This window comes from Prionailurus bengalensis, chromosome E1 (genome assembly GCF_016509475.1).
Source record: "Prionailurus bengalensis isolate Pbe53 chromosome E1, Fcat_Pben_1.1_paternal_pri, whole genome shotgun sequence".
In the NCBI taxonomy this organism is placed as follows: domain Eukaryota; kingdom Metazoa; phylum Chordata; class Mammalia; order Carnivora; family Felidae; genus Prionailurus; species Prionailurus bengalensis.
The window spans coordinates 10,600,302-10,613,029 of NC_057347.1; the positions used below are offsets into that span (position 1 = coordinate 10,600,302).

The window sequence follows — 12,728 nt, forward strand, 5'->3', positions numbered from 1 at the left end:
GATGTGGGGGAGCACCAGCTGGGGAATTAGGAGTTTGGAGCTGCCCTACTCTGCCACCAGCCAGCTGGGGGGCATTAACTGAGACGTCCCTTCTCTGGGTTTGCATCTGTAAAAGGCAGGGTTTGGACACGGTGACCTCTGCTGAAATTCTGAGGTGGGGAGCTGAGGCAGGGAGGAGACACAGCATGGGAATGCCTGGCTGGCTGACCACCCCCCCCCTCCGCCCCCGACCAGAGGTCGGCCTGGGGTCCTCCTCCCTCTAGTATTTATGAAGCAAAGACTCCTCACCCACACCTCCAACTCTCTCCTTCTGCCAGGACAGATGCCCGGTGACAATCTATTCCCAGGGCCATCTGAGGCAGGAGAGACCAGAAGAGCAGGACCCCAAGTCTTAGTGGAAGGTGGCTGTGCCCTTGGCCTTTGGCCTGAGCCCTCCTGCAACCCCCAAGTGGGGTGTTGGACACTCAGGTCCCAGATCTCCTGAATTTCAGTCTTGCTCTCCCTATCCACAGGTCCCCACCATGGAATGCCTTGGTTTACCTCCCCCGCCCCTGTGCCCCAAAGCCCTCTGGGGGCTGAATTCGAGTATTGTTTCAATAATTTACCGGGAAATTGACACTCAAGCACACACAGTTTATTTTTCATATAAGGCGCCCATGAATACTTTACAGCTTAATAGCCTAGAAGTCTTCCAGCAGGACTTTTCTGTCCCATGGAAGGACGCTGGGCCCTCTGGGTTCCTGGGGGGGGGGGTTGCACCCAGGTCTCCTGCAGACATGGGCTCCAGAAAAAGGGCGTGTTCGTGTTCGGGATGGAATGTGTTCTTCCCTTTGCTGTCCCTTGCAGGACTTTCATAGACTCACGAGGGCTGTCCGATTTAGCTCAGAATGCAATTACGGGCATTTTTCTTTGGCATCTAACCCATTGCTGGGACAGCATTCCAGAAAGAACTTGGGCACTCTGCTGTCTGAGCTTGCTCAACAAAGGACACACCCATGAGGGAAGATCTACAGGGACCCCCATTCAAAGTGCATATGTGGACTCCCTGGGGCTGCGGAGGGTCAGGGAGGCCACCATTATCCTCCTGGGGGCAGCTCTGGGAAAAGTCATCAGAGCAAAGTGTCTCCACTCTGGGGATTAGGTCACTGTCCACCACACTGGACTCTTTGGTTCTGCCCAGTGGCCGCTCCTTCTCTCTCTCCCCCAGCCCCTCATTAGTGCTCCCTGGTCCTGAGCACCAACGTCACCCGACCCCGCGGCTTCTCCCATCTGTGAAGGGACAGATCCTCTCCACCCAAGGGAGACTTCCAGAATGGTGCCTGCTCAGCCTTCCTACAATTCAGGGTCATCAGGGGAATAAGCCAGGAGAGGGAGGCCAGTGGAGCCTCACTCTGGGTGGGAAACCCTGGGGTCAAGTTGGTCTGGGAACCACAGGCAGGTTAGCAGTGGTCTGCAACCAGGAACGGGCCCTGTCCTCTATCCACTGCCCCCAGACACTGCCTCCTGGCCCCAGGCGGCCTCCCCAGGATCCTGGAGCCACCTGGATTGTCCAGCTCGGCCAGCCACCCGGACACTGGGCATTGGAGCAGAGCGGTGCAGCACGCCGTGCTCTCCACACCGCCCCCAAGCCCTCCCCTCCGGCACCTCCTGCCCTCCCACCCGGCACCTCTTCCTCCCTTGGGTCTCCTGGGCCCCGTTATTCTTCCTGCAGTAGGGGCTCTCGGTCCCCTTCCTGCACCCTCTCGTCCTCCTCCTTCTCCATGCAGCCCACGGTGGCAGCCAGCCCGGCGCCCACGCCACCCCCGACCACCGCAGCCCCCGTGGCCCCCACCGCCGCGCCGGCCGCCACCATCCCGGCCTCCGCGGCCAGCGCGGCCGCGGCCATGCCGGCGCCCACCACGCCGCCCGCCAGGCCCATGAGCCCGGCGCCCACGGCGCCCCCGACGGCGGCCAGGTGGCCACAGAAGCGCATGGTGTAAGAGTCCATGAAGACCTTGGCCTCGGCCTGCAGCTCGGCCTCCAGGGCCTCCAGGGTCTGCTCTCTGCCCTTGCACAGCAGGGCCGCCCCGTGGCGGGCCAGGATGGCATCTTTCTGGGTGGCGAGGAGGGTCCGCATGGTGTCGGGCAGTACCCGGAGCGCAGAGAATATGCGCTTGGTGGCCACGTCCTGTGGCGGGGAGGAAGGAAGGCGCGCTGACCTTCCGCCCCGGAGCCCTGTCCGGAGGGGGGGGGGGGGTGGCCCCCGCCGCCTGAGGCGCCGCCCCCCGCTCGAGGCTGGCTCACCTGCTGCCGCACGTACTCCTCAAACTCCTTCTTGGCAGCTTCCACCGTCCTCAGGTCGTGCAGCTGGGCGGCCATCTGTCCACGGCAAAGCCAGGCTGCCTCCGCTCCGTCTCGGGGCCCACAGCCCCGCCCCCGCCCGGCCCCCCAGACCCTTCCCCGGGGTTGGGGGTGTGGGGGGAGGGGCCCCTACCTCGTCCGGGGAGGTGAACCCGGGCCCCGTCCTCCCCATCCAGCCTGAGAGGTTCTGCAGAGACATCACGGGAGGGGTCAGGGAGGGCAAGGGGCGCGGGGGCGGGGGGCGGGGGGCGGTTTCTCCGGGGCCTGGGGCTGGGGGCTGGCCCACCTTGATTTCCTGAGCTAACTGCTGCCCGGTGAGCAGGCGTCTGTCTCCCCTGGCCGCGGGGCGGCCCTCGCTCCAGTACCCCTGGCAGCGGCTCTTGGCGTGCTGGGGGACCGCACTCAGCACATCGGCGACGTAGGCACAGAGGTGGCGGACATCGTCATCTGTGTCTGAAGAAGAGATTCCTCATGCTGAGGACCAGGGGCTGAGCAGGACCGGGCTTTGGGAGGAGAAAGGGTGTCAGAGGCAGGGAGAGGCTCGCTAGGGCAAGGGGGGGTCACCCAGAGGAGGGCAGGCGGGGGAGGCCTTGCTCCCGGGGACACTCACCGCCTGGGCTTCCGTGGTCTTTGCTGGCCCACCGCCTCTCGGGAGCAGGCAGGAGGTAGCAGCGGGCTCGCCTCCCTCGGAGCAGCTCCTGAACCTTGGGGTATTTGCTGGAGGCTTTCTGAGAGCGCAGAGGGGAGACCTGTGAGCTAGGGGCCACGCTCCTGTTCTTAGCTCCCTGCAGGCCCCCTCCCCAGCTCCCCTCACCTCCTGCCCAGTTCCCCCACCGCCACCTTCATCCCCGCCCTCTGCACCCCTCACCTGGATGACGTCACCCACGCGCCCCAGCCCTGCCTTGTTGGGGTGGGATGAGTCCCGGACTAAGAGATCCAGGTGCTGGAAGAGAAGGGGTCCTGACACCAGAAGCTGTGGGGTGTTAGAGTCTGGGGTGACGTGTCTGGACATGGGTGTCTTACCTGGATCGGCACCATCCCATAATGCCTGCCCATCACCTCGGCCACGTGCACAAACATCTGGGGGTGAGGCACCGAGGGTCATGGCTGGCCCACTGCAAGGACTGTGGCCCCCTCCCCTCTGGGCACACTGGGGAACCCGCGCCCCCCAGCTCCCGGCTCTGGGACTCCCCTGCCTCTCCCAACCAGGCATCCCACACGTCACCCTCTGCCCTTGACACCCGGCCCCCCCCCCCCCCCAGCCCAGCTCCGGGTCTTGCATGAACTCCTTGGCCAGAAATGGAAGGCACCTCTGATTGTGGCTGATCCAGTCCCCTGGCCTTACGGTCAGGACAGGGACAGGGTGGCACCCCTAGACCAAATGTCTCCTCACCTCCAGATATTCCAGGTCTGTATCCTTCAGCTCCGGGGAGGTGTTGAGGATCTGGAACCAAGGAGAACAAGATGGAAGAGGGTCTGCAAAGGCAAAGAGATACTGGGAAGACCCCCGGGAGGAAGGAGCTCGCAGGCCGACTGTGAGGCCGGGACCTGGGAGACACCTGCCTGGGAGCCTGCACAGCCTGCAGGGCCTGGACTGGCCTCGAGGGGGTGGAAGGTCCTGCTGACCTTCAGCTGCTCCCAGCGGCTGTTGACTTCCCTTTAGAACAAGCCATGTTCCTACCTTCACTGACCAGGGGCGACCCTCCCTTGCAGGGGCAACCCCAGAGTCTGTGGGGACCCTGGACACGGAAGTCTATGAGATCAGGGTAACCATCCCTAGCACTCCCAGGGCTGGACGGGGCTGAGATGTCCAGTCTGGAGAGATTCCTGAGCTGGAGCCGGGCAGATGGGGCGGATGACCAGGTCACAGCGCCCTCACCTGGTAGGAGCTCAGCATCGTGGTGAGGGCACAGAGCTTGGTCCTGGTTTCCCTGCTCAGCTCCGGGCTCATGGCGTCCCCTGTGTCCACCAGGAACACAGCCACCTGTATGGGGGGTGGGAGTGGGGGATGAACCACGGGGTCAAGCCCGCCTCGCTCTTCCATGTGCTCCCCCCAACCCTGCCTCTCCCTACCCCGTCTTCCCGTCCCTGTCCCCAAAGCTTTCTTTCTCCATTTCCCCTCCCCTTTGTCCCTGCTCTCCCCGACCAACCCCCCACCCTCCACGTTCCCCCTGATACCCACCCCCCCCATCCAATCTTCACCTCCTCTGCCCTTGGGCCCCTCACCTTCCTCCCCTCCTTCCCCAGCAGGAAGGGGTGACTCCACATCCATATGCCCCTGGTGAGGCTATTGGCACCCCACCTGAACCCCTGCAGGGACCCTCCTCCTCTCGGCCAGCCGCCCTCCCCTGACTCCTGTGGGGCAGAGAAGAGAGCATCAGGTGGACCCTCCAGCCCCCATGCCCCTCCCAAAGCCGGGCGGGGACCCCTAACCTGCCCTCACCAGGCCCGGCAGGCCCCGGAGCAGGTGGTTGAGGAGGAAGGTCTTCCCTGAGTGCTGCTCCCCCAGGACAGCGAGGAGGCAGACAGGGGTGTCCCTGGCCAGGGGGTGCTTCAGGCAGCGGTTGATGGCCCCCATCCTCAGGATGAGGCCTCCGGAGGCATTGATGCGCACCAGCAGCAGCGGCTCGGCCCTCACGGAGCAGGTCTCCTGGGCCGAGGGGGAGGGGGGAGAGGGTTCCCTGAGCACCCAGGCAGTGGGAGCTGGGCCCCAAGCGGGGAGCGTGTCCAACCCCAAACTCCGCTCCCCGCCCTGACATGCTAGAATGGAGACGGAGCCACCGTCAGACCCGGGGGCCTCCACGCCCCCTCCCCACGCCAAGGCCGGGACCCTGGACCTGCAGCACAGTGGGCAGAGGCCTCTGCGGCAGGAGTTTCATCTTCTCCCCCAGACTCCGGAGGCCCCTCTTCTGCTTGCAGATCTTCCGGCACTCTGGACAGCAAGGCGGCTCGCAGCCCGGGACGCGGTGTGTGCTGAAGCACCGCGTGCAGAAGTCATGGCCACAGTCCAGCGAGACGGGCTCCCGCAGCCTCTCCAGGCAGATGGAGCAGGCGGGGAGCTCCCGCGGCACTGCGGGCCGGGACCCCAGGCCCAGCTCCAACTTGGGGAACGGCGCGTGAGACCTGGGGGTGCAGAGCAGGCTGTTGGGAGCAGTGTGTGGGGCGCGGGGAGGGCGGGTCAGGAGTTTGGGGGGCGGGGGGGGCTCCCAGCGAGGCCACGCCCTGCTCGTTCCTCACTGACTTGCACCCCAGAGCCTGGGACCCCAGGGGGGGAGGCAGCAGAACAGCGGTGACAGTGCTCCCGGCAGGGAGAAGCCTGGATGGAGTCACCGTGTGTCCATGGGCAAGCTCCCGCACTGATCTGGGCCCCGGTTTCCTGACTGTCCGAGACGGGAGGTTAGCGGTCCCTGCCTCACGGGGCCACTGGGGTGATCACACGAGCTGGTGCATGTGCAGAGCCCTGCCCGGTGCCCGGCACGAATACTCACTGGAAACCGTCTCCCACAGCCTTCTACTGCAAGGGCTTCCTCAAGGAGTTACTGGCTTCGGCCGGACCCCCCAGGGGTGATACCTGCATATGCTACACTATGGGACCATAAGGAGTGGATGGGAGCCTCCCAGCGGTGGGGCAGATGGCTCCGATTCTTAGAAGATTCCTTCCGCTCTCCCATTCTGAGCTGGATTTGGTCTCCATGCAGCACCCACTGGATTTTCTCCGTCCCTCCCTCCATACCCTGGCAGATCCCGCTTCAGGCCCTCCCCTGGCACAGCCCTCTGGAGGGAGGCCGGGTGGCCCCAGGCCTCCGGTTCCCGGACCAGCCTAGCGAGCAGGATCTGGGGCAGTCCGGCCGGGTGGCCCTGCCACTCACCAACTGTTGCGGCTGTTTCCCATGAAGCTCCGTTTTCTCTCCTTGGAGACATAATTGGGGGTGGGGGTGGGGGTGGGATAAAACGTTATCTAGAAGAGAATCCAGATTTCTGTCTTCCTCCTAGGTCTCAGTGGACCCCATCCCCCCTCCAAAGACCCATCCCTCCCTGTCCCCAGGTGGCCCTTTCCACCCCCACCCCCCCACCCTGCACCCCAGATCTCAGGACCCAATGCTTGCCTGTTTGCCAAGCCGATGACAGAAGGAAATGATTGACAAGGCGGACCTCGGCATGGGGGGCTGGGAGCGGGGAGAGGTCTGGAAGCTGAGAGCCGAGGCCCCGAGACACTGTCAGCTGCAGTGAGGATGGCTCTCCTCCTAAGGGCTGGCCGTACAGTGGCAGGTGGACGGTGGGTGGGGGATGGTCTCCCCAGAGGAGCCGGCAGCGACTCGTCAGAGCTGGAAAATAGATGTGACAGTCGAGAAAGAGGAGGCTGCCTCTGGACTCACCCCAGGGGGAGGAGACAGGACTGCGGGAACCAGGGCTCCGGAGGAGGGAGGGACAGAGCCGGGCTCAGAATCCCTGGCAGAGGCTGGGATGCAGGCGAGCCGAGGTGGTGAGTCGCCATGGTGACGGAAGGGAAAGATAAGGACAGGGAGGGGGAGGAGGGATGGAGAGAGAGAAGCCATATGGGCGCGTGGCAGAGATGGAACTGTGGGCAGGCACTGCCCCTACTGGCCCAGCCAGGGTTCTTCCCAGGCCACTGAACAGGGTGTGCCAAAGGGGAGGTGTGGGAGATGAGATATCGCACCCCCGGAGAGTGACACGGAGCCTCCCTTCGGTCCCTGGAGGGACAGTTTCCTGAGCAGCCAGTTCTGTGTGGGGCCCCAGGATGCCAGCATATTGCATGTGGTCTGGTGCATTCCCTCCTGCCCCGGGCATCTCACTGGTGCCAACGGTGAAAAGCTGCAGCTTTCCTGGCCCCCTGACTTCTCTGACACTGGCTGTGTGTTCCCTGGCATCTCCCCTTCCATGAAGCTTTCACGTGTGACTTCTGCTTCAAACGTGTGACTCTCACCTCTAGCCCCTCGCATCTACTCCCCGGTGCACGGCCAGCAGAATCTGCCTGAACACAGCTGGGTCCCATGCTGCTCCAGCACCGGCCATGGCTCTCTACAACATCAGATCAAAATCCAAACCACCTGGCCTGCGTCTGCGGGCCTGAAACTTCCTCTCCAGCCTCCGCCCTCTGTCACCCTTCTCTGCCTCTGCACCTTTGCACCTTGCCTGCGGCGGGGCTTCCCCTCATCCCTCCTGAGAGACCCTCGCAGGTCCAGCTCAGATGCGATCCCCTCCTGGAGCTTCCCCGCCTCCCCCTTCCCGACTGGGCGTGAACTTGCCATCAGGTAGCTCATGGTCAGGCTCCTGATTGTGACAGTTTCCGAGGGGCCCAAGTCCCGGAATCAGACTTCCATTCTGACCCGTATGAGCCAGGGGCCCTGGGCGCTTTCCTTCACTCCTCTAAGCTCTGAGGTCACAAGTATGTACAGAAAGCCACTTGCCTAGAGGAAGTTATTCTTAAGCCCTGGGAGCTTGGTGCGGAGGGGAGGGGGCGGGGTTGGGGAGGGGTGATGGATTCACCAGAAGTCCACTGGGGACCACTCCCAGCAGGTGGGGCTAGATATGGCTCGCTCCTGTCTTTCCCACCAGGATGGAGAAGCTCACCTGGCGGACCCGAACCCACTGTGGGCCGGCAGCAAAGCCTCACTCTAGGGAGTAGCGGAGCAGAGCCCTAGACCGGCACTCATCTTTGTGGCAGAGAGTAGGCTTCCCCTATCCATGGACTTGGATGGCTGGCAGAGAGATGCAGGGGAGAGAGCCAGGGGGCTGGACGCACATGGAAGGTCTACACCTGCCCTGTCCTGGCAACACCTGGGTAAGCTGCGATCCTCTCTGAGCCTGAGGCACTCCAGTAGATTTCACTTTTAAAAACACAAACTCCAGGGGTGCCTGGGTGGCCCAGTGGGTTAAGCAACTGACTCTTGGTTTCAGCTCAGGTCATGATCTCGAGGTTTGTGAGTTTGAGCCCCACGTCAGCCCGCTTGGGATCCTCTCTCTCCCTGTCTCTCTCTGCCCCTCCCCTGCTCTCTCGCTCTCTCTCTTTCTCAAAATAAATAAATAAGCTTTGAAAAAAAACAAAACAAAACACATAACCTCAAAAAACCAAAACACAAACTCCAAGCTACACTAAGGAAGAGTTTCCAGATGGGGATGCCCAGCGCGGATGCCTAGACACAGGTCCCTTCTGAGGGCTGGCCCAGAGTGACTGCACCGGTCACACAAAAGAAGTCGACCCTGGTCACTCTGGCTTGCTGGGTGGACACCGTTTTACAAAGGGCTGGAGGTGGGCGGGGAGGCCGGCTAAAAGGGTAGGGCCCCCACCCAGGCCAGGCACCTGAGAGAGGCTCGCTGTGAGCCATAGTGGGAACCGGCCTGGCAGAGGGGCAGGCAGGAGAAGTACACTGCACCCTCAGGCTGAGAGCCCCGTGCTCCTGGAGAAAGGCCTGGACCCCGTTCCTCTGCTCCTAGAGGCCCCTGCTGCTATCTGGGGCTCTGAGGGGAACCTGCTGCCCAGGGAGCCTGGCTGTAGAGGTTAGGTGTGGATGGTCCCATTCTTTCCACTAGGCTCTGTAGGCCTGTGAATGTCTCTACAGTCTCTGGGAAGGATTGAAACCTGATGGGAATGGGATAATCTCCAAACTCCAAGAAGAAAACGTCAAATCAAACGTCATACCTGCTGAGTTGGGTGTCTGCTACCCTCCACGTGATGTCAGCTGGTAAACCCAGCTCGTGTCATCTGTGACGTCAGATGCAAATCTTCAGTGCCACGGAGTCAACGAATGTTTACCGAGCACCTGCTGAGTGTTGAACACTGAGCTAGATCCTGGGACATCAGGCGTGACCAACGTGGAGAACATAATAGCCGTTTCGTGTTCATACACAGTAACAAGTAATCTGTTCTTAACAAATTCAACATTGTAAAGATCATATAAATCCTCTTTAAAAGAATTCATGGCAAAATATTTCAATTCCGTGTGGGCTATGGGCAATCCTTGTTTTGGCATGTCTGCGCTGATGTGAAGGGAGATTTCCCCAAGGTCAAAGTTCCTGAGCCTGGCAGGTGAGCCCCACCCAAGAGGGGGCCCTAGCAGGGTAGCCCCGTGCACCTGCACAGGGCCCACAGTGGCTGGAAAGGAAAGGAAGAACGCCGGCTCTGTAGGGCGAGGATACCACGTAGGGCCTCCCACAGTGCCCCCAGCCTACCCCAGGGACTCACAGGGTCAGCAAAGGCCACACTGAGCTAGGCCTGCCCTACAAGGTAGACAGGCCTCTGGGGAGCTCGGAGAGCTGAGTGGTGCGTTCAGAGAGAGCAGAGCCCACATGAAGGGGGTTTGGCAAGAGAGTGGGCCTGGGTTTCAGGAGCTTGAGCTGTGGGGAGGGAGTTGAACTTCAGGCCCTGGAGACAGACTCGTTCATTATTCCATCCATTTGTCCATTCCTTCACCCAACAAACATCGTGGTTCCTCCCTCCCTGTGGGTCCAGCTCCTACTGGCCCAGCTCAGGCCGTTGGCCTCCTGACCTCTGGCTCCAGCTTCCGGCCTGGGAGGAGGTAAGGGTACGGAGACACTTTTGGAGAAACTAGGAGCCGAAAATACTCCTACTCATAGGCATAGTTCCAAGCACCCTACGGGCGTGAACTTACCCTCAATAACACAACCTATGACAGAGGTACTGGATTACTCCCATTTTACAAATGAAGAAACAGGCCAGAGAGTTTAAGTCACTTGTCCAAGGTCACACAGCCATTAATGGCAGAACTAAAATCCAAACCCAGGCAGACAGTCGGGCTCCTGCACCCAAGCTCTTAACCACTACATTCTATGGTTTTCCTGGGTGGCAGAAATCATCTCAATTACAATAAGCCTGGAAAGCAGTATGCGGTCTTGCTGTATCTCAGGATGTAGCCATTTACTTCAGAGAAGGAAAGAAAAATTGGCCCAGGCCTGGTCTAGGTAGAAATTGGAATTAGGAATCAGGCAACTCAGTGTTGGATGGTTCTGACCCAGCTCGCTGTGTGACCTTGGGCAAGTCACCGACCTTCTCTGGGCCTCAGTTTCCTGATATGCAAATGGAAAGGGGCTCAATGAGACCAGAAGTCCCTTCTGTTGGAGTGTCTTGCTCCTCTCCTGCCTCCCCGGCCTGGAGCTTCCAGAAGGCACGGGGCAGGCCGGCACTCATCAGGAAGCCTGGCACAGTGGGTGCTGGTGAGCACTGGATCCCTTCCCTCCCAGCCCTGCCGCCTGGACAGCTCTCCTTCCTCCGTGCTCCTGGGAACCACCTGGATGCCCCGAGCACTGCCAGCGGTGCAGGCCATGTGAGGGATCGGCACACCCCCCTCTACTGTTGCTGTGGTGCCTTTCTGTCTCTGGGGCGTGCGTTCTCTGGGAAGATCTAGCCACCTGCATCCCCTGGCTTCCGCCCAGCTGCCCCAGGGCACTTCCCACGGGTGACTGGCTGGGAGAAAGAAAAGGCAGACACACCCCCAGGCTGGGGCTGAGGTGACATCCCTCCACCTGTCTCCAGCCTGAACCCAGCTACACTGTTCTCTACTCCTCCCTGAGCTGCTCCCGGCCCCCTGCTCCCTCCCCCGCCCCAGCCTGAGCCTCAGCTTCCCTCACCAGCCCCGCATCCCTGTCCGGGGTCCCCCTCCCTAGATGCAAACAGCTCTCTCTGGCTGTGGCCCAGGCAAGAGTCTGTCACTCCTTGCCTTCTCCCACAGCTTCTTCCTCCTGCACCATCTCCGCAGTAGACTTCTGGGTTGCTCCTGCCCTGGGAAGCCTGTGAAGGTCTCTGCTGCAGCTGTTCCTGGGAGAGCCCAGAGACCCTGATCACTGAGCAGGATGTGCTGTGTACTGACTCCCCCCAACGTGTCCCCGAGGCCTGGCGGGTGAGTGAGGAGTCCACTCACCCACCCGTCCATCCACCCATCAATTCACTGTCCATTCCCCCAGCCATCCATTATACATGCACTGATTATCTACCCACTTATTATCCACCCACCCAGTCAGGCATCCACTCCTTCATTATCCTTTATTAATTCCCCCATGTATACACAACTCATGTCCTATATTCTTTCGTCCATCCATCCCCTGGATACTCATCCATGCGCCTTCGTGAGCATGCACACGTGTACGATTTCCTCCATCCACTTACCCACTCACCCATCCACTCATGCACCTACCTGCCCCCCATCCAGCCACCCCCACCCACCTGCCCCATCCATTCACTCCCCCACTCCCCTTCCCCCACCCACCCATCCACTCGTGCAACCACCTGCCCCCCCTCCTCCCCAGCCATCCATCCATCCTTTCAGCCATCACTCCACTTTATGTCTGTCCATCCAATCATCCATTCTCACACTTATCCATCCACATTGCAAACATGGGTTAAGCACTATATACCAGGCATCATGCCGGCCCCAGGCGTAGACTAGCGTACCTTCATGGTGCTTCCAGTCTAGTGGTGGGGAGGCAGAAAAATCACTAGACAAGTCCTGGGTGATCTGACGAGGGTGAGGCAGGGGTGAGGCAGGAGGACCAAACAAAGGCACCTCACGCAGATCTGGACATCTGGAAGGCATCCTCCACAAGGCAATGCCCAAGCTAAGCCTGAATGACAAACACAGGCTGGCCGGCAAAGCTGTGGGAGCGGGAAGACAACATTTCTGGCAGGGACACCAGTACTTACAAAGACCCCGAGGTGTGAGACAAAGAGCCTAGTTTGTGTAGCTTACGAAGCGACGAGAGGCAAGGGGAACAGGGGCCAAGGCCCACAGGGGCACATAAGCCCCCAACCCTTTGCCATCATCCCTCGTGTCCCACCCCACAGTGCTCTCTTGCGGGGCTCTCCTGAGCCCACTATCTTGTCAAGCCAACAGCCCCTGGGCTGTCAGGTGTGGTGAGCTGGGTGCGGCGGGTGCTGCAGAAGCCCCAGCTGCCCCGGTGCCCATGCCAGCACAGCTGCCTTCATGCCCTGGCCCTCGCCCTGGCCCCCGAGGTGCTCCCCACGCCCTGTGGGCCCGGTGGTCACCCTCACTCTCACCGTGGCCTTTACCAAGGTGCCTCCGTGCCGGGCCCCCTTGTGCAAGCCTCAGAGCCCCGGCCCACACAGCTGGGCCCAGGGGTCAGGCCTCCTTCAGCTGAAGGAGAGCAGTGGAATGAGAACCAGACCGGAGACAACGGAGCTGGAAGAAGGCGCCAGCTCCCGCAGCACCTGCCATATTGGCCGGCATCTTTGAGTTTTGAGTAAAGAGCAAGATAAGGCCGAGCATGTGTGGGATTCCTGCTTTTGTGGAGGGAGACAAAACAAAGTAGCCACTAAGAGGACGCCGCCCCTCCCGACAGTGTCCGTCAGTCCTCTTTCATCACAGGTGCCCCAGGCTTGCCCTGAGACACCCCCT

The 12,728-nt window shown here is 61.1% G+C and overlaps 1 protein-coding gene across 3 annotated transcripts; it reads right to left on the reverse strand.

Annotated features, from left to right (window-relative positions):
* Window positions 1-612: 612 nt before the first annotated feature.
* RNF112 (ring finger protein 112) lies at window positions 613-7,791 on the reverse strand. Of its 3 annotated transcripts, none has more exons than XM_043583268.1 (14): window positions 6,447-7,773; window positions 6,210-6,250; window positions 5,178-5,463; window positions 4,784-4,987; window positions 4,567-4,695; window positions 4,220-4,324; window positions 3,734-3,784; window positions 3,364-3,420; window positions 3,209-3,283; window positions 2,951-3,068; window positions 2,627-2,793; window positions 2,474-2,527; window positions 2,284-2,358; window positions 613-2,167 (listed from the first exon to the last, which is right to left on the reverse strand). In XM_043583268.1, exons 1-14 carry the CDS (start codon window positions 6,498-6,500, stop codon window positions 1,697-1,699), a joined length of 1,887 nt encoding a protein of 628 aa, XP_043439203.1. In that variant the 5' UTR covers window positions 6,501-7,773; the 3' UTR covers window positions 613-1,696. The 3 variants fall into 3 exon arrangements, with proteins under 3 accessions (XP_043439203.1, XP_043439201.1, XP_043439204.1); XM_043583266.1 differs by having other exon boundaries at window positions 4,784-4,990; window positions 6,447-7,770; XM_043583269.1 differs by lacking the exon at window positions 4,567-4,695 and having other exon boundaries at window positions 4,784-4,990; window positions 6,447-7,791.
* Between the last annotated feature and the right edge of the window lie 4,937 nt (window positions 7,792-12,728).